Source organism: Cuculus canorus, chromosome 19 (assembly GCF_017976375.1).
Source record: "Cuculus canorus isolate bCucCan1 chromosome 19, bCucCan1.pri, whole genome shotgun sequence".
In the NCBI taxonomy this organism is placed as follows: domain Eukaryota; kingdom Metazoa; phylum Chordata; class Aves; order Cuculiformes; family Cuculidae; genus Cuculus; species Cuculus canorus.
This window is the reverse complement of record NC_071419.1, coordinates 10,965,653-10,983,074: the sequence shown is the minus strand read 5'-3', so window position 1 is coordinate 10,983,074 and position 17,422 is coordinate 10,965,653. Positions and strand designations below refer to the sequence as shown.

At 49.7% G+C, this 17,422-nt stretch overlaps 2 protein-coding genes across 2 annotated transcripts; both read left to right on the top strand.

Annotated features, from left to right (window-relative positions):
* The first annotated feature begins 561 nt into the window (after positions 1-561).
* ZMYND19 (zinc finger MYND-type containing 19) lies at positions 562-13,498 on the top strand. The gene is made up of 6 exons (XM_054084096.1): positions 562-701; positions 1,514-1,573; positions 3,055-3,161; positions 9,291-9,431; positions 10,705-10,885; positions 12,009-13,498. Exons 1-6 carry the CDS (start codon positions 651-653, stop codon positions 12,150-12,152), a joined length of 684 nt encoding a protein of 227 aa, XP_053940071.1. The 5' UTR covers positions 562-650; the 3' UTR covers positions 12,153-13,498.
* Positions 3,529-9,282, top strand: LOC128854090 (uncharacterized). The gene is made up of 2 exons (XM_054084095.1): positions 3,529-5,135; positions 5,603-9,282. Exon 2 carries the CDS (start codon positions 7,219-7,221, stop codon positions 8,155-8,157), a length of 939 nt encoding a protein of 312 aa, XP_053940070.1. The 5' UTR covers positions 3,529-5,135; positions 5,603-7,218; the 3' UTR covers positions 8,158-9,282.
* Positions 13,499-17,422: the final 3,924 nt, after the last annotated feature.

Below are 17,422 nucleotides of genomic sequence, written 5' to 3'. Positions count from 1 at the left end.
GAGCCGGTGAGAACGGTACCCTGGGGGTTGAGGGGGCCGTGGCCGGGATAGCGGCACCCGGGGATGATAGGAACGGCAACAGGGGACACCGGGAGGAGGTCTAGGAGGGCTGCGGCCGGGGTGAGAAACTCGGAGCCGGCGGTACCAGAGAGGTCGTGGGGGGCTCTGACCGGGATGGGGGCACCCGAGGTCGGCGGGATCGACAACAGGGGATACCGGGTAGCGGTCGGGGAGGGCTGTGGCCGAGGCGGGGGTACCCTGCCCCGGCAGGAAAGACACCGGGGGGGGCTGTGGCCGGGGCGGAGACACGCCGGGCCGGCGGGAAAGGACCGTCGTTCCCCGCCTCCCCCGCGCGGCGCGGCCCCTTTAAGCCGCGCTTCTCGCCTTTGGCGGCACAAAGCTTCCCGCGAACGTGACGTCACCGCCGCGCGGAGCCCGCGCGCGCCGGCGCGCACATTCCCTCCCTCCTCCCGCCCCTCCCCACGTGACCGGGCGCCCCCGGCGGCGTCGCGCGGTGACGTCAGAGACGCGGCGGGCGGCCATTGGCGGGCGGCGCGGGGGGGCGGTGGTGTGGCGCGCGGCCCCGCCCCCCCGGGTGTGCGCGAGCGGCGGCGCGTGGCAGCGGCGGGAGCGCAGGGAGCGGCCCCGCCATGACCGACTTCAAGCTGGGCATCGTGCGGCTCGGCCGGGTGGCTGGCAAGGTCAGTGCCGGGGGTGGGGGGAGTACCGGGCCGGGGAGGACGCGGTGATACCGGGGCCTGGGGGCGGGGGGGGGGCGCGGGGCCGGCGAGGTGTGGAGTGGCGGTACCGGGCAGTGAGTCGGGGATCGATGCTGCACGGAGGGGGTGGGAGGCGCGTGGTGTTGCGGGGACGGCGGGACGTGGGGCTACCGGACCGGGGGCGGAGGGACGCGATGGTACCGGGTGGCGGGGCCGGGGGGAGCGAGGGGCGCTGCGGGGCTGGAGGGGCGGGAGGAGGCGGTACCGGGGATTGGGTTGGGGATCGACGCTGCGTGGGGCGGCGGGAGGCACGTGGGCCGGGAAGCTGGCGGGATACTGTGCTACCGGGCGGGGGGTGGTGAGGAGAGGGGCGGTACCGGGCATGGAGGCAGCGATCGATGCTGTATGGTGGGGCCGGAGGCGCCGCGGTACCGTATAGGAGGGTGGGGGGCGGCGGGGACCGGGACGGCGCTGGCGGGGTCGGAGAGCGGGATGGGATGGGGCGTGGGGCGGTGCTACTGGGCAGGGGGACCGGGGAATGCGGGGCCGTTGGGGGGTACGGGACACGGTGGTACCGGTTAGTGGGACTGGGGAGCAGGACAGTGCAGGAGGCTGGCGGGGCCGGAGGTTGATGGAACACGGTAGTACCGGGCACTGGGTGGGCGGAGTGGTGGTACCGGGGAGTCGTGATGCTGACGTAGGGAGTGGGGGACGCGGGGCTGTCGTTCCGGTGCCACCGGGAGCAGAGAGCCGAGCTGTGCCAGGCAGCACTGACGGTGGGCACGGTGTTTCAGACCAAGTACACGCTGATTGACGAGCAGGACATCCCGCTGGTGGAGAGCTACTCTTTCGAGGTGAGTCCTCAGTGCCCTCTCCGGTCCCCCGGTGCTGGTGCTGTTCCTGCCATTCCTGAGTGTCCCTGCCAGGGCTAGAGCCACCCTGGCCTCTCCCGGTGCCCCCCAGTGCCATTCCCAACAGCTGCAGCCCTCCCTGGATCCTCCCAGTCTCCCACAGTGCCCCCCGGTTCTGTTCCTGCCAGCCCCGAGTGTCCCTGCCCCAGACACTGTCCCCTCCTTTTCTCCCCATGATTCCCCCCGGTCCCTCCTGGACCCTCAGTTCTGTTCATGCTGCCCCCAAGTGCCTCTACCCTGGCCACAGCCCCCCCGATACCTCCTGGTACCCCCAGTTCTGTTCCTGCCAGCCCCAAGTGCCTCTTAACCTGGCCACAGCCCTCCAGTTCCCCCGGTCCCCCTTGTTCTGTTCCTGCTGCCCCACTTGCCTCTTACCCTGGCCACAGCCCCCCCCAGTGCTGTTCCCACCCACTGCCACCCCTCGAGTCCCCCAGGTTCCATTCCCACCGTTCCCGAGCGCCCCCGCTTCCTGTTGCAGCCCTCTCTCCCCTCGGAGCCTGCATGGCTCTTCTGTGTGAGCGGTTTCCAGGGCTCAGGAGCTCTGATCGGTGCTGCAGGGTTTTCTTTTCTCTCTCTGTTCTGTAGTTGTTTAACCTGGTTATGGAAGGCTTCTGTCCCAAAACTTCCCTGCTTTTGGGGAGGAACAGCTTGACGTTACGGAGATTCTAGTGTGGATGCTGGAAAAGTTCTGTGTTTTCTTTTTAAAGGAACATTAGCTTAAACCAAATTCATTTATTCTGTAGTGTTTTGCTTTCAGCTTTCTATCTGTACATGTTTTGAGAAGCAATAATTTGTCTTCCCTTACTTGCTTTGGGAAGCTTTAAGAATTTTCACTCTGCGCTCTGTTCTTGCTGAGAAAAATGTCTTTTTTTGTAACTTACTATGGGACTGGATAAAAGGTTCCCTCTGGAAAAAGATGGGGAATTCTTCTGAGCCTCTGGGAGGACAGGAGTTGTTGATTACAAAATCCAAAACCGAAGGTGGTTTTGAGGAGGACTGGAGCTTGAGGGCTGCTTGTGGGGCTTTGCCCGCTCCTCTTTGGTGCTCCTGCTCCTGTCACTGCTCCACATGAGCATCCTTAGCTCGTCCGGGTGTAAATCTGTGTGAAGGAACACTGAGAAGTCTCTCACAGATCTATGCCGGAGCGGGAATGGACCCTATCCCGACAGCTGGATTGGCGCTATTCTTTGTCCAGACGGGACTCCTGCTGGGCACAGCCTCCTTTCTTCCCTTTCCCTTCTTCCTAAATGACAATAGCGGAGCTGTCTGGGTCCCCTGGGAGGTTGGAAACCGCTTAAATTCCATTAAGGTCAAGTGACCTCTAGGAGATAAGCATTAAATGTTGGGTCTTTCCCATCTCCCAATGAAGCATGTGCTCTGCAGCCCGGTGTTGGGCGTTCTCATAGCCTCTCCCTTTTCCCCAGGCTCGGATGGAAGTAGATGCTGATGGAAATGGTGCTAAAATATTTGCTTACGCCTTCGACAAAAACCGTGGCAGGGGATCTGGCCGTCTCCTGCATGAGCTGCTCTGGTAGGTATCGTAAAGAGAGCCAGAACTTCAAGGCTCATAGAGGTGGAATTGGCCACTACCACTTCCTCTGTTGTTTAGTTCTCTGCCTGGAGTATTATAAGTCTTCTCAGGGATTTGGAGCTTCCCTCAGTTGGAAACCCTGCATGGGGGAAGCAGAGATCTTATTGTGGTTTGGTTTTGCACTGATCCTCCAAAGAGCTGGGTCTCTAAAAAAATATTCTATGCAGGGAAAGTGGTGACAGGTGAGTCTAAGTCCAGTAGACACCATTTAAATTTGAGAAATGCTACTAAAACGTAAGGTGGGGGGAGGAAGGAGGGTCTTGGCTCCATTCAATGAGTGAAAACTAATTTTTTGAGCTGGTTTTGTCCTGTGTAAGCAGGTGAGTCTGGCACCAGTGAGAACTGCAGAGCACTGGAGAAAGGCAGAACCCTGTATCACTTAAAAATTTATGGGCTTTTTTTTCTGTTCCACTTTCTGGAAAGCTGCCTCAGGTGGTGCTGATGGTGCTTTGTGTCAGCTGCTATGTGTTGTTTTCCGTGTTCTAGGAATCACTGCTTGGTAGCCTTTGTAGCTGCCAGGTAAGGTTCTCACTTGGTGAAGGCAGATTAGTTAATTGAGTGAGCTAATATGTTGCTCCTGCTAGAAAATGGGTTTATAGCAAAGATGGGGTAAAGAGAAACCCTTACTTGTTTCAAAAGCCTTTTTTTGAGAAATTAAGCTTGTTTTCTGTTCAGTTCCGTAAACTCCATGCAAGTTACAGTGCCCAAGATCCAGCTGTGCTTTTTTTATTGTTCCAGGTTCCTTTTTATTCCCTGGTCTTGTCTCTGTACGAGAGGAGGGAGACGGGAAGAATATCCAAGACTCTTATTATTTATGATCTGCTTGTTAAATATGGATTTTAACCTGCGTCTGTTAATGTTTAATCTGGTTCCACATATAACTTTGGTGAAAATTATGGTGAAGTTGGCTGCAGTTCTTGGGGTGAATCACTGTCAGCTCCTGCTAACTGTGCACCTCATGTAGCAATAATTGTCTGTAAGCAGCTTTAAACAACACCTTTAAGTTATTCCAGCTGCCTCCTGAAGGCTGGGGAGATGATGACAGTCCAGCTGTTTGCTCTTTACTCAGCCTAGTCATTGCCTCTTCTCGTTTGTTTTACTTAAATTAGGAAACAATTCTAACATATTCAGTTAGGTAATTCAAATTGTGTCACTCCGGCGTGCACTGGAGTTAAAAAAATCTGAGATTGTGCCTGTAATAGGGGTTTTTGAAAGCCATCAAGGCAGGACGTGAACTGCAGCGGAGCTGCAGGTCTGAAGCTGCAAAGTCAAATTCTTCGACTAGAAAATGTGAGGTATTTCAGTGGTTCCTGTCAGTTCAGTTTGCTCCTGTTGGGATGTAGGGTCTGCTGGGATCTCTAATTACAAGCTAACGTAGGGCAGGTCAGTATGCATCTGACCGGCCTCCCGATGGCTTTAGAAAGCCTCGTGGCTGCAGGGGCTGTGTAGTTACTGCCCTCCTGAACAGAATGGCAGTGTTGTCTGTGCTGTTCAGCTTTACTGGCTCCACTGGGCACTGCTTTGAAAACAAAACAGAAATGCATTTTAGTGGTAGTTCCTTCCCTATGCAAGGATTGATGTGAAGGGTTTGAGGCCTTGAAAAGACAGGAGAGATGTACAGCAGCAGTCAGTGCTCTTTCCAGCACCAGCCTTGCTTCTCGAGTACATTAAAAGCAAAGAACTCTGCTACTCTATGAACCTCCTCTACTCTGCTCTGGTGATACCCCACATGGAGCACTGCACTGGGTTCTGGAGTCCTCAGTACAGGAAGGACATGGAGCTGTTGGAGCGATCCAGAGGAGGCCATGGAGATGATCCGAGGGCTGAAGCACCTTCTGTACAAGGACAGGCTGAGAGTTGGGGTTGTTCAGCGTGGAGAAGAGAAGGCTGTGGGGAGACCTTGAGCAGCTTCCGGTACTGAAAAGGGCTCCCGGAAACCTGGGGAGGGGATGAGGGGAATGGTTTGCAGTTGAAAAAGGGAAGATTGATCTTAGGAAGAAATGTTTTGCTGTGAGGGTGGGGAGATCCTGGCCCAGGTTTCCCAGAGCAGGGGTGGCTGCCCCATCCCTGGAGGTGATCAAGGCCAGCTTGGATAGGATTTATGCAACTGGATCAAGTAGGACGTGTTCCTGCCCATTACAGGGATTTGGAACGGGATGTGCTTTAAGATCCCTTCCAAGTAAAACTGTTCCATGATTCTATGAACTGCAGGTGTTTGGGTGTGATTTAACTCTTCCTTCCAAACACACCCCCAAAAATTAGCTCACTCTGAAAAAACTAACCTGATTGTGTGCTTCTGGTTTAGGACACACTGAGCAGGTATGTTGGATAATACTGCAAATACAGCAGGTTTTAAAATTATTTATTTGTTTTTAATGTAGTTAAGCAAGTACCTTTGTTCACGTGGTGTGGCCCTCGGAACAGGCAGCTGGTTGTCACCGAAGCTGCAGCAATGGCTGGGACCTTCTGCTCCCCCTCTGAGCCCTCCTGCCAACCTCTGTGGAATGGGAACCACTGCCTGGAACACACCCACACTTGCTGCAAATATTCCTTCAGGAGAGCTCTCTGCAGCCTCTCCAGCTCGCTTTGTTTCCAGGGTGGACCATTAGCAGAGCAGAGCTTGGAAGTCTTGGGCTGAAGACTGGCAAGATAAGTCTGGCGCCCTGTTCCCTGTATAGAAATCCCAGCTTGCTTTATTTTGGCTGGGTCTAGTGATGTTCCCTGGGGAACAGCAGCACCAGATTAGTCATAATTATCACTAACTGTGTGTTTAAAAAGACATCTAAGACCCAATTTCTTGGTTTTTTTTTTAGAGCACTTTGCATCACTGTGCTTGTAACCTACCCAGTTATGGCTCCCGTTGGCTTGAGTGGCTGTTGTCTCGCACTTGGCATGTTTGTTACAGGCCTTGCTATGCAAGTTAGCTCCTGAAATACAGGAGCAGTATCCAGTTAACTTGGACTAGTCTTCGGCTGGGGATTTTGCCTGGCATCTTGTAGGAACTGGGATGTGATGGGGGAGGTAGAAGCTGGGGCTCTGCAGGAGAGCTGGCTGCGATACTGAGGCTGTTCCGGCTCTATCCCCTTTTGGCAAGGGGACAGTGGGTTCCTCTCTGCACCCATCCTGTGCTGCACATTTCCAGTTCCCTTGTGGAGACGGGCTATGCTGCATGCTTTTGAAGCATTGGTCTGGGGAGAGGAGTAGTAGGTGCTTGTGCATTCAAAGGTTGCTTGGTTATATATGGAGAACAGAGACCGTCCTGGATTTCCTGGTGCCAATTCGTGTATCTTGGTCAGTGGTGGAGTTAACACTGCACTGGTCATCAGCAAGACCCAGTTTCCATGTTTACTTCAAAACCTTTGTTACTTTTGAGGCAATAGAAATGCTGACGGCAATGTAGACCAATGGGGGTTTATTCAAGCAAGTAAACTGGTCTCTCTGTGCTGCTGAGTTTTATCCGTATTTGCTTCCGGAGGGTTGTGGATGCAGAGCTGAGCTTTGTAGGAGCAGTGCTAGGCATGTGCCCTTCTGCTGTGGCTTCCTTGTGTTGCAAACCATCTCTCTAGTCCCCTTTCTTCCCACTCCACACTTTCTTAAACTGTCATTATCTAATCCATTTAAAAAATATTTCTAATGTGGTCTCAGTCTCCTCTCCTCTCTTTCTCCCCTTGCACAGTTTGCTCGGAGCCTTCTGTCTCCTCCCAGATTCCTCACATGTATCCCATTTCTTGTTGGCACTCTGTCCTAGTTTGAGTCTAAGGACCTGAACTCCTTCCCTGGCTCTGACTGCTGCTCCACTCCATCCTTCTGGGGTCCCACTTGCAGCTCACAGGATTCCCAGTTTGCTTTCCCAGACCCTCTGGTAGCCTTCGAAAAATCCAAAGTAGCTTTTCCCTCTTCAGGGCATTTTGGTAGACTCCATAGTTTCATAGAATCACCAGGTTGGAAAAGACCTCTTGGATCATCAAGTCCCACCATTCCTATCTGCTACTAAACCATGTCCCTGAGCACCTTGTCTACCCGTCTTTTTAAACACCTCCAGGGATGGTGTCTCCACCCCCTCCCTGGGCAGCCTCTGCCAGTGCCCAATGACCCTTTCTGTGAAAAATTTTTTCCTGATGTCCAGTCTGACCCTCCCCTGGCACAGCTTGAGGCCATTCCCCCTTGTCCTGTCCCCTGTCACTTGGGAGAAGAGGCCAGCATTCACCTCTCTACAACCTCCTTTCAGGTAGTTGTAGAGAGCAATAAGGTCTCCCCTCAGCCTCCTCTTCTCCAGGCTAAACAACCCCAATTCCCTCATCCGCTCCTCATAAGTCTTGTTCTCCAGCTTTGTTGCACTTCTCTGGACACGCTCCAGAGCCTCAATGTCCTTCTTGCAGCGAAGGGCCCAGAACTGAACACAGGATTCGAGGTGCAGCCTCACCAGTGCCGAGTGCAGGGGCAGAATCACCTCCCTGGACCTGCTGGCCATGCCAGTTCTGATCCAAGCCAAGATTCCACTGACCTTCTTGGCCATCTGGGCCACTGCTGGCTTATGTTCAGTTGGCTGTCAATCAAATTTATTGGCTTTTGGGGAGTGGGGGGTCCTCTCCCAAAGAGGAATTTTATTCCTCTTGCCTTCAGAGAGGAGAGCTTCTCCCTCTTCTCCAAAACCCCAGCAGACTCCCTGGCAGGGGCTCCACACTTCCTGTGCCACTTGCCGTTCCAGGAGGAATGGCTTTACCTAGGAGCCGGTGCACGGGCTGCGTGGGTGCTGTGTGCAGCCTCTCCAGGGGAATTGTGTTCTTGGAATTCTAGGAAGTTTTGGGGCGTATGTGAGTATGTTTCTTTCCACCAAGGTGTGCGATTTACCTGTATCTGGATGGATTTTGACAAAAAAAGCGAAAGACGCTGTTTGTCATTGAAAATAATTTCCCTGCTCCCCTTGATAATGTGAGAGATTTGTAAAGAGAGGGGGAAAAGTGAGTATTTTCAAACTTGGGAAGATTGTATCTCTTCAAAATTAGATGAGCCCTTTTGAACTGAAATTTTCAGCAAATGCTGAGCTGGAAGCAGCATCCAAAGTTGGTAAAGTTGTAGTTATGGTGAAGCATCCGAAACTTGGGTGAAGTTGTAGGTGCCTGTTGGAATGGTCTCCTAGCAGGAAACGCTGGGTAACCCTCAACCAGTGCTGTTGGTTTTGCATTGTCCTTGAGTCCTGCCTGTGTCCGCTCCGTGCCGTGTAATTCATCACAGCATGGGAGACACCAAAACCTGTTTGAGCCTTTTGTTTGAGGTGGGATGGAGATGGCCACAAGAAGTGAGGCGGAAACTCATCCAGGCATAATGGTACTTGACAGTGAACTTGATACATCATGAAATGGAGAAGGGAGAGGTGAAAAGAAGGTAGAATGGGAAATGAAAGCTGTTAAAGGCAATAGGGAAGAACCACAGTAGGACTTGTGGCGCAGCTGTCCTCTGTGCCTGTGGTCCTGCCTTGATTTTGGGTCAGTTTCCATCAATGTCTCTTGGTCATGTGTGGGGTAATCATGAGCTTTCTGTGTGTACGCACAATTAGAGAGGAAGAACTATTTGCAGACGTGGTGAAGCCTCGGTCCTGTTGCTTGTTAGGAGACTTTTCTTCATAAATAACAAACTCTGTGACTTCACACCAATGCCAGAGCTGCAGAAGCGTGTCTTGATAGAATTTCCTATTAAAATAATAAAACAGTGTTAGCATCTTTCAGGTCTGCTCAGTGGAACACAATAATTACATGGATACTCTTGCAGTAACTGGAGTAGTCAGCTGGGGAATTTCCTTTGCAATACGCTTAGAGTTAAAATATACCATGATTGTCCTTTGATCCATCTAATTTGTAATGAAAATAACCTCCTGGAACAAGTCTCTCCTGGGAGCTGAAACACCTGAAGGAGCTGGTCTGCTGGCAACCCAAGTTTTGCTACAACTTTTGGTGCCACCGGACAGCAGCCTGGAATGCAGGGCATCTGCTGCGATTAGGATGGGTCTTTGCTTTTTAGCTATGGAGTCTTGTTCATCACTGGCCTTCAAGTTGATTTTGTCTCCTCCAGGGAGAGACACCGGGGAGGGATCGCTCCGGGATTTCAGGTGGTACATCTGAATTCAGTGACTGTGGACAATCGCCTAGACAATCTGCGCCTGGTTCCTTGGGGGTGGAAACCCAAAGCTGAAGAAGTCTCCAGCAAACAAAGGTATGGCAGTATTCAGCAATCACAAAACTTGAGAATATCTTTAATTGTTCTCCTGCCTTTAATGATTTTCATCTTGGTAGAGCCTTTTTTTATTTGACCCTGGGCTGCTTACATGTTACTGCCCCTCTTGGCTTCCTCACCTGGGAATCATAGAATAGTTTGCGTTGGAAAAGACCTTAAAGATCGTCCAGTTCCAACCCCCATGCCATGGGCAGGAACACCTCCCACTGGAGTAGGCTGCCCAAGGCCCATCCAACCTGACCTTGAACACCTCCAGGGATGGAGCAGCTACATCCTCCCTGGGCAACCTGTTCCAGTGCCTCACCACCCTCATCGTGAAGAAATTCCTCCTTATGTCCAGTCTAAATCTGCCCCTCTCCAGTTTATACCCATTGTCCCTCATCCCATCAACACAAGCCTTTGTGAATAGTCTCTCCCCAGCTTTCTTGTAGCCCCTTCAGGTCCTGGAAGGTTGCTGGGAAGAGGAGTTAATGCGTGCTGTTTGTGCTGGCTGTGCAGGGACCATCTCACTCCATGGTGTTACCTAGAGGTCCAGGTATCCCAGATGTTGTCCCTGCAGTAGAAGAGTAGCTCTGCGTTCTCTTCCACTCTCCATGGAGTGATGGCATCTGGGTATGCTGAACTCACCTTGCAGATTTTACTGGCGAGCTACTTGCTCTTGTCCTCAAGCACTGATGTTCGAACACAACCTGTAGAATCCAGCAGCCGCAAAATGCTCACACTGCAGTCATGTAGTTGTGTTGAAAACAAAGTGAGTTCCTGGTCTCAGCTCTGTTGCCTTTCATTTAGGGTGTGGGAACTTCCTACACGCTGTGTAGTAACAATGTTACTTGGAGCACATCAGACGTTTAATGTCAGGATGGATTTGCTTAATTTATGATGTCAGGCAGGTGCGTTCGGTCTTGGTGGAAGACCTGTAGGTTTCACATCACACCAGGCACACCAGCCCCCACAGGACAGGGATGTTCAGAGCTTATTAAACCAATCTTGAGGAGATGTAGTGAACGCAATGATCCTACCCTAGCATCTTTCTGGGAGTTCAGGAACAAGAAAGACTTCAAGCTGTTTGCAACTTTTTTGCATTTAGGCTAAACTAACTCTGAAAGGATGTTCTGTTTGAGGAGTGGCTGTAGTCAGAGGTGTCACAGGCTAAATACAATGTTAGCCCTACCTACTTCATTTGATTTTGGAATTAGTTTCCCTGGGTGCTTATTATGAATGTATGGACCAAACTTTTACTACTTTTTTCCAGGGAACAAAGTCTGTACTGGCTGGCAATCCAACAGCTCCCGACAGATCCTATAGAAGAGCAGTTCCCTGTCCTGAATGTCACACGCTATTACAACGCTAACGGGGATGTGGTGGAGGAGGAGGAGAACTCATGCACATATTACGAATGTCATTACCCCCCATGCACAATGATCGAAAAGCAGGTGCGTTCGGAGTTGCTGGCACTAAGCACGTTATGGCTCTAGCTGCTGTGTGTGTCCAGGGATTTGCTCCTTCAAATGAAAAGCTTCGCATGTGCTGTTGGGTTGCTGAAAGCGATAATTCTTTTTAGCTTGGGTTTGCTTTGGCATGAAGCTTCAGCCCCTGTGATGGTTTTTGGTTTGAGAGAATGTAGTTCCGAACTGGAATAAGAAATGACCAGGTGGTTTACCGGGAGGAGTGCGATTTCTGCAGAGTGTATGAAAAGTCAGATGGAAGCATTCCCATAGGGACCCAGACCTGGAATCAGCAAGCAGCTGTATAGAACAGGAAAAAGCTTTGAAAGAGGTTTTGGGCATTAGTGGAGTGAAAAAAATAACATGACCTTTCTTGAGAAGAGGGTAAATTTGAGTGGCCTCTACTCAGAGGTGAACTGAAGGAAAGCTGGTTCTTGTTGTTTGCCGTAGGTGGATGAAATGAAGGCACATACGTAGCGAATGGTAGAGAATGAGGTGTCTGAGGGCTGTGCCTCTCTTGGATGTCCTTGCCTATGAATAAGAAGAGCTTTTCTTGTGATAACAAATGCTGAGTAGGAAAAAATCATACTTTTGGGAAGGGAACATGTGATAAAATGGTCTTGAATGCCCTCTGTTTGTAAAAGAGCGAGCTTTACTTTTTATTTGTGGCTAGACACGAGAGCTTCCTGGATAACTGTAAGTTTGGCAATGACTGAAGTTGTTCAGCGCTCTTAATTATGAATTTAAGCTGTTTGTAGTTGAAAACAGAACTTCAGTTAGCAAAACAGTAGCAGTATGAGAAGAAATGTGAATCATAGAATCACAGAATTGTTGGGTTGGAAGGCATCTTAAAGCTTATCCCTTTCCAGCCCCCTCCCATGGGCAGGGACACCTCCCACTGGATCAGGTTGCTCAGCGCTCACATATTTTATCTATTATGCCATAATATGCAAGAGCAACAATTACTTCAAGACCTGTTGCTGCTCTGATGCTCCTGGTGGGATGTTCATGTTTGTGATAGGTGACTGGATCATAAACCTATTTGGGCCGCGATGCAGGGTGTTCCTCGGCACTGAGCAGGCTCACTAACACTCTCTTGTGTTCTTCCTAGTTACGTGAATTCAACATTTGTGGCCGATGCCAGGTAGCGAGGTACTGTGGGTCACAATGCCAGCAGAAAGACTGGCCCGCTCACAAGAAACACTGTCGGGAGAAGAAACGGACCTTCCAGCAAGAGCTTGGGCCAGAACGATGACCGGGTGGCAGAGGCCTCTTAGCAGCAGGATTCCTTCTCAAAGGCATTGGACTCTTGCTTTTGCACAGTAATGACAGACTGCTCACTGAAGCCAGAGGCACTGAAGAAAAATAAACCCTGTGATGCTTGAGCAGAACGGCTGACTGGGCTGAGCCAGCTCTGACTGGTGCTGTGGAAAGGGATCGGGTCTACCCTTCCAGTATTATATTCTCAAGCAAAAAGACTACTGTGGAGGCTCCAGGCAGGAAGCTTCTCCTTATTTATATGTTAATACGTTTGTAAACTCATGTACAGTTTTTGTTAGAAATTCTTGATAGGACTCGTTACTGTAACGTTCGATGAGAACACATTGTGGCCTAAAACTTTAAAAAAAAAAAAAAAAAAACAAAAAAAAAATCCTGTAGCAAAAGCTTTTCCTCCCATGTGGCTATCGAAGCGTCCATGGCTGTGCCAAGGCCAGCAGGCAGGCTCCGACAGCGGCAGTGACTGGAGAACTCTGCATGGAAGCTATATTTAAAACAAAAAAATGGGGCAAACAAAAAGTAAAGGTTGGAATGAATCATTGTCTACTCTCTAGTTTTCTCCTGTTCCCTTCCAGCTGCTCTCACGGCACAGTCGCACTCGGACGTCGGAAATACCTCCTCAGTAGGAACCAGCGCGCCAAGAACTGGAGTGTAGGGACCATCTGGGACCTGTGCATGTGGGCGAGCTGTGCCTGTTGCTCCTGAGAAAAGCTGGGACCCTGCTGTTGGCAGCCAGGAGTTCTAGAAAGCCCAGTTATCTTTATAAAACCTTTGTATATTGAGTAGTCGTAGGGAAGCTCAGGTAGTCGGCTGTGTGTGGATGTGGTTGCCTTGTGGCTTCCCCATAAGCATAGCAAATACTGTAGTGACGTGCAGGTATGTTTAAATGATCGAATATTCGGTAATTTGAGTTATTTATTCATATTTTAAAGAGCTGCCGTCAGTCCAAGAATCTTTTTGATTTTTTTTTTATGTAGCAATGAGTGAAATACTTTGGGAGGAGGCTTCCCTCTACTTGCTGACTCCATCCCGTGTCTCTTTCCAGACACTGTCACATATCGTCTGAGAGGATATTTTTTCTTTTTCATTTTTACCTTAGATCTATAAGGAACATGTACTGATTTTCCTGCTGAACGAAGCAGATAATTGTAGTGCCAGGTGTTAGTCTTGCTGCACAGTAGAAGAATATGAGCTGCTGAATGCAGAGCCTTTGGAGAGCTGGTGAAATAGGTATTTAGATTTTTTTTTTGTTGTTTGTTTATCAAAGCCATTAATAACTTAAGTTTTCCATCAGGATTCTCTTTGCCACTTCGTGTTGCAATGTTCGTCTTTTTGTATTCAATTTGTTAGAAAATCAAACTGCTGTGGACTTCTAATATATTGTTTCTAATACCTGTGCAGGAAGCACTTCATTGTGAGCATTGGAGTGGGTTTTTGTATGCTGGGTTTGAGAGTCTTAGGAAATAGCTTCTGAGGATTCCTGCTGGAGGTTCATTTGGTAGGGACATTGTCAACTTGCAAATCCTGATTCTACTGTAACTTTTCTGTTTAGGCAGCCTAAAATGCCCTAAAGTGTGAAAAACTCGAGCAGGACCTAACCAAGTTTTCCTGTAACGCGTGATTAATTTTTTTTTAAGAAAACATTCAGTTATTTGGTTTAATTGAACGGTATGTTTTTTGACGAAGGTAAAATTGGGACATAGAGAATATTTTTTTTTATTTGAGATAATCCATTTAAAAGGGCAGAAATATCGACTCCTGTTTTTTTCCTTGCCTTTTTAAAGGCTGCTGTTTGTCATGGCAATTTTCCTTTGTGTTACCAGTAATCACGTTTTGCAAACTGAAGTGCAGTTTTAGTGTGTTTAAACACTTCAGCACCGAGCAGGAAAAACAGCTGTGGTGATTCCTAACTTTTGTGGTGTTGCTGCAGTGAGAAATAAGGACAAAGCTGGTCTGCAGAGAAGTCCTGGTGGGGAACAGGTAGGTTCCTCTTGAGCAGCAGGTGAAAGAAATGAAGGAAGGATGATATTCCAGCTGAAGTTCCAAAAATAGTGGGTGCTTAAGGTAATCCTGATCCTAGTGGATGGGGAGGGGGTGGGATGGGAGGAGGGTGTGAAGGAGGTGGGAAAACAGGATGCTCACTAGGTTAGGGATCTGTTAGACCATCAGCCAAATGGAAAGAAACGAGGTGCCTGAACATCCTGATAGAGCTCGGTGCAGTACCAGAGTGGAAGCTGTGGCTCCAGACTGTCCTTGTGCCACAGGAGGGAAATGGCTACAGGGATTTTGACATTTAGGAAGGTCCCAGGGGAGTGCAGTAAGTGAGTCACTGCCTGCAGGACAGGTTTTCCTGTTGTGTGGGGAGTTGTATGATCAACAATTCTGGCTGAAGATATCTGACAGACATCTCCTCTTTCTGTGGGGAGTGCAGAAAAGAGCCGGTTACGCATGAGTGTGGCAGCTCTGCTCCGTACAGCCTGCATGGTTTTGTGAAGGACCTCCTTTCCCCTCTTGAGGCAGGCTGACGTGGATGTCCTCCTATGGGCAACTATGCAGAACACTTGTACTGCACAGGCCTGCTCTAAATGAACCGACTGTTCAAGGACTCACCCTGATGCAGATACACTCCATCTAATGTTCCTGCAGGGAGGTAAAAAGCCTGCATCTATCTTTTATTCCTTGGTTCTCTGAAGACTAGAGTACTCTGTACACACCCTTAATTCACCTGTGGACCTAAGCAAAGCTTAATGAGTCAGGTTTCCTAGCCAGGAACATCTGTTTGGGAGTTCCAAAACACTTGCTTGGGCTATGGAGAGTATGGAGAGAGAAAATCAGTGCAGTGGCTTAGAATCAGGGCATTCAGCACCTCCACAGCCTGTTGCACAGCAGTCTGTCTCTAAGCTGTGATGCCTGGCAAGCTGCTTGAGGATCTGTGGATTCGTGTGCTTTTGGGAGACAGAATTTGGCTGTTCAGGCCAGTGCAGTCCTGCTGGTGTGGCTTTGCCACCAGCTGCGCTGCTACATCCTTGAGAATGCACGGGGCATCTTGTGCAGCTGAGGGGGGTGTCTGGGCCAACGGTGCCTGCTGGCAGTTACACTGGTAGATCTTGCGTCCCCAGGACTGGGTGAACACCTGACTGATGGAAGCCAGTTCTAGGAGGGACCCCATGGGCTTCTAGACCCTTTGGGAAAGTCTGGAGAAAGAGTTCTGTCATAGTTGCAGCTCACGTTGGGAACCTGCAGCGTTACCGAGGCTGCTGTAATGGGTGCACACCTCGTGTAAATGCACCATGAAAGCCTGGTGCTTCCCCCACTTAATCCCTGCTATCACAGCAGGGTGGTATTACCAATCCCAGTCATTCCAAAGTCACAATTCCAGTAGATAAAAACCATGGCTCACTTAACACGCAATCTGAAATAGAAAATCTTGCAGGGCTCAGTGTTTCCCTTTTGATGGTTGAGGCTTTAATGCCCCCATGGGATTGTACTTTCAAGTTTTCTCCATGGTGGTGGTGTAATTTTAAATGAAACTGGTGAAGGTAAAAGGGGCAGTTTAAACACTTGCAGTGGCGTGGAGATGATGCAAGACAGCACATTGGGACCAGCAGCAAATGTGCATCACATATAAAAGCTACATTAAGAGAGTAGAAAAGGAGCTTGGTGTGATTAACAGCAGCGTGGGGAATGCTTGTAGGGTAGGAAGAGATCTTTTATAAACTGAACTTGTGTCCGAAAGTAGAAGATTGAAAGAATAACATTTGGCAGGTGGAAAAAAAGGCAAGCAAACAGAAAAACTCCAAACCCTAAAACAGTGCCAGGAAAAGGAATATGAAGAACATTCGAGTCATGAAGCTCACACAAATCATTTTGAAAAAATCAGGACTGCTGGAGTCAGATGTGATGCATGGTAACGGAGAAGGTATGACCTAAAGATGAAGTTCCAGCAGAAAAAAACAAGGAAATTGTTTGCCTAAGTGTTTGCTGTGAAAGAGCTGAGGGAGTTCACATGAGTACTTCCATATGAGGAGCTCAACAGAAAATTTGTTTCAAACTGAAGTGCTTCCAGAAGCGATTAAAGGTCAGACGAAATGAGCAGTGACAAGTCCCCAGGACCAGATGGTGCCACCTACAAGCTCCCAGTGAGCTCTAGGATGAATAAGCTGAGCTACCAACTGGTAACCTCTCTCTACCCATAGCAAATGTGACAACAACTGCTGGAATGAGTTTCAGTGCAGATGTGGCAAACGATAGCCACGTGAATATGGCACTTGAGCTCAGCAAATCCATGGATGCAGCATCAATGGATAAATATTGGGAATTGTTTTAGTGGTGTCAGTGAGCTGGAAATAAAGGAATTTGGTTGGCACAGTCTGCTCTTGATCTTGAATTTGCTCAAAAAAGACAAAAAGCTTCTATGGGAAAAGGGGAATGTCATCACGTAGACAGACAACTGTTGGAAAGGAAGGGTTAAAGGAAGTTTTTTTTGGTGGAGGGAAGGGAACAGCTGGGTGCTCAATGTATTGAAAAAGTAATTGGGAAAAAGTAATGAATCAGGAAGGTGACAACATCCACTGTAGAGGTTATTCAGTGTAATAATAATGTAATAAAGAGTGAATGAGGAATTGCAGAAGGATCTTACGAGAGACAGAGTGGCGGGTGAAATTCAGTGTCAATTAATGCACTGTTGCTTACGGGAAAACACTGAAAGAGCCCTAATATGATGGTTTCACTCTGCAATGAGACCTTTGGGTGGTGAAACACAGTCCTGTAGGAATTCCTGCTTGGGACATGACAGCAACCCAGGCTGAAGGGGTGGATGGAGAGCACAGACGAGTACTGTGGGATAAAGTGGCTGCGTGCTGCATTCTGGGCATGCAGTTCCATCTGGGAAAGCACTGCGAGGGAAGGGAAAAGGCTTGTGCAGGGAAGGGGAGCCCTGCCAAGGCCCAGCTTCAGCCATGTCTCTGCTCTGGAGGAGAGAGGGGGAGAGGGATACGAGGACAGGCTCTAAGAATCATAGAATGGGTTGGGTTGGAAGGGACCAAAGCCCATCCAGTTCCAACCCCCTGCCATGGGCAGGGACACCTCCCACTGGATCAGGCTGCCCATGGCCTTGAACACCTCCAGGGATGGGGCAGCCACAGCTTCCCTGGGCAACCTGTGCCAGTGCCTCACCACTCTCATCGTGAAGAAATTCCTCCTTATATCCAGTCTAATCTGCCCCTCTCCAGTTTATACCCATTGCCC

Coding starts and splice junctions, on each gene's coding strand:
- ZMYND19 (XM_054084096.1), top strand. CDS start 651: ATGACCGACTTCAAGCTGGGCATCGTGCGGCTCGGCCGGGTGGCTGGC. Junction 702..1,513: donor TCGGCCGGGTGGCTGGCAAG/GTCAGTGCCGGG, acceptor ACGGTGTTTCAG/ACCAAGTACACGCTGATTGA. Junction 9,432..10,704: donor GAAGTCTCCAGCAAACAAAG/GTATGGCAGTAT, acceptor ACTTTTTTCCAG/GGAACAAAGTCTGTACTGGC.
- LOC128854090 (XM_054084095.1), top strand. CDS start 7,219: ATGTCCCTGAGCACCTTGTCTACCCGTCTTTTTAAACACCTCCAGGGA.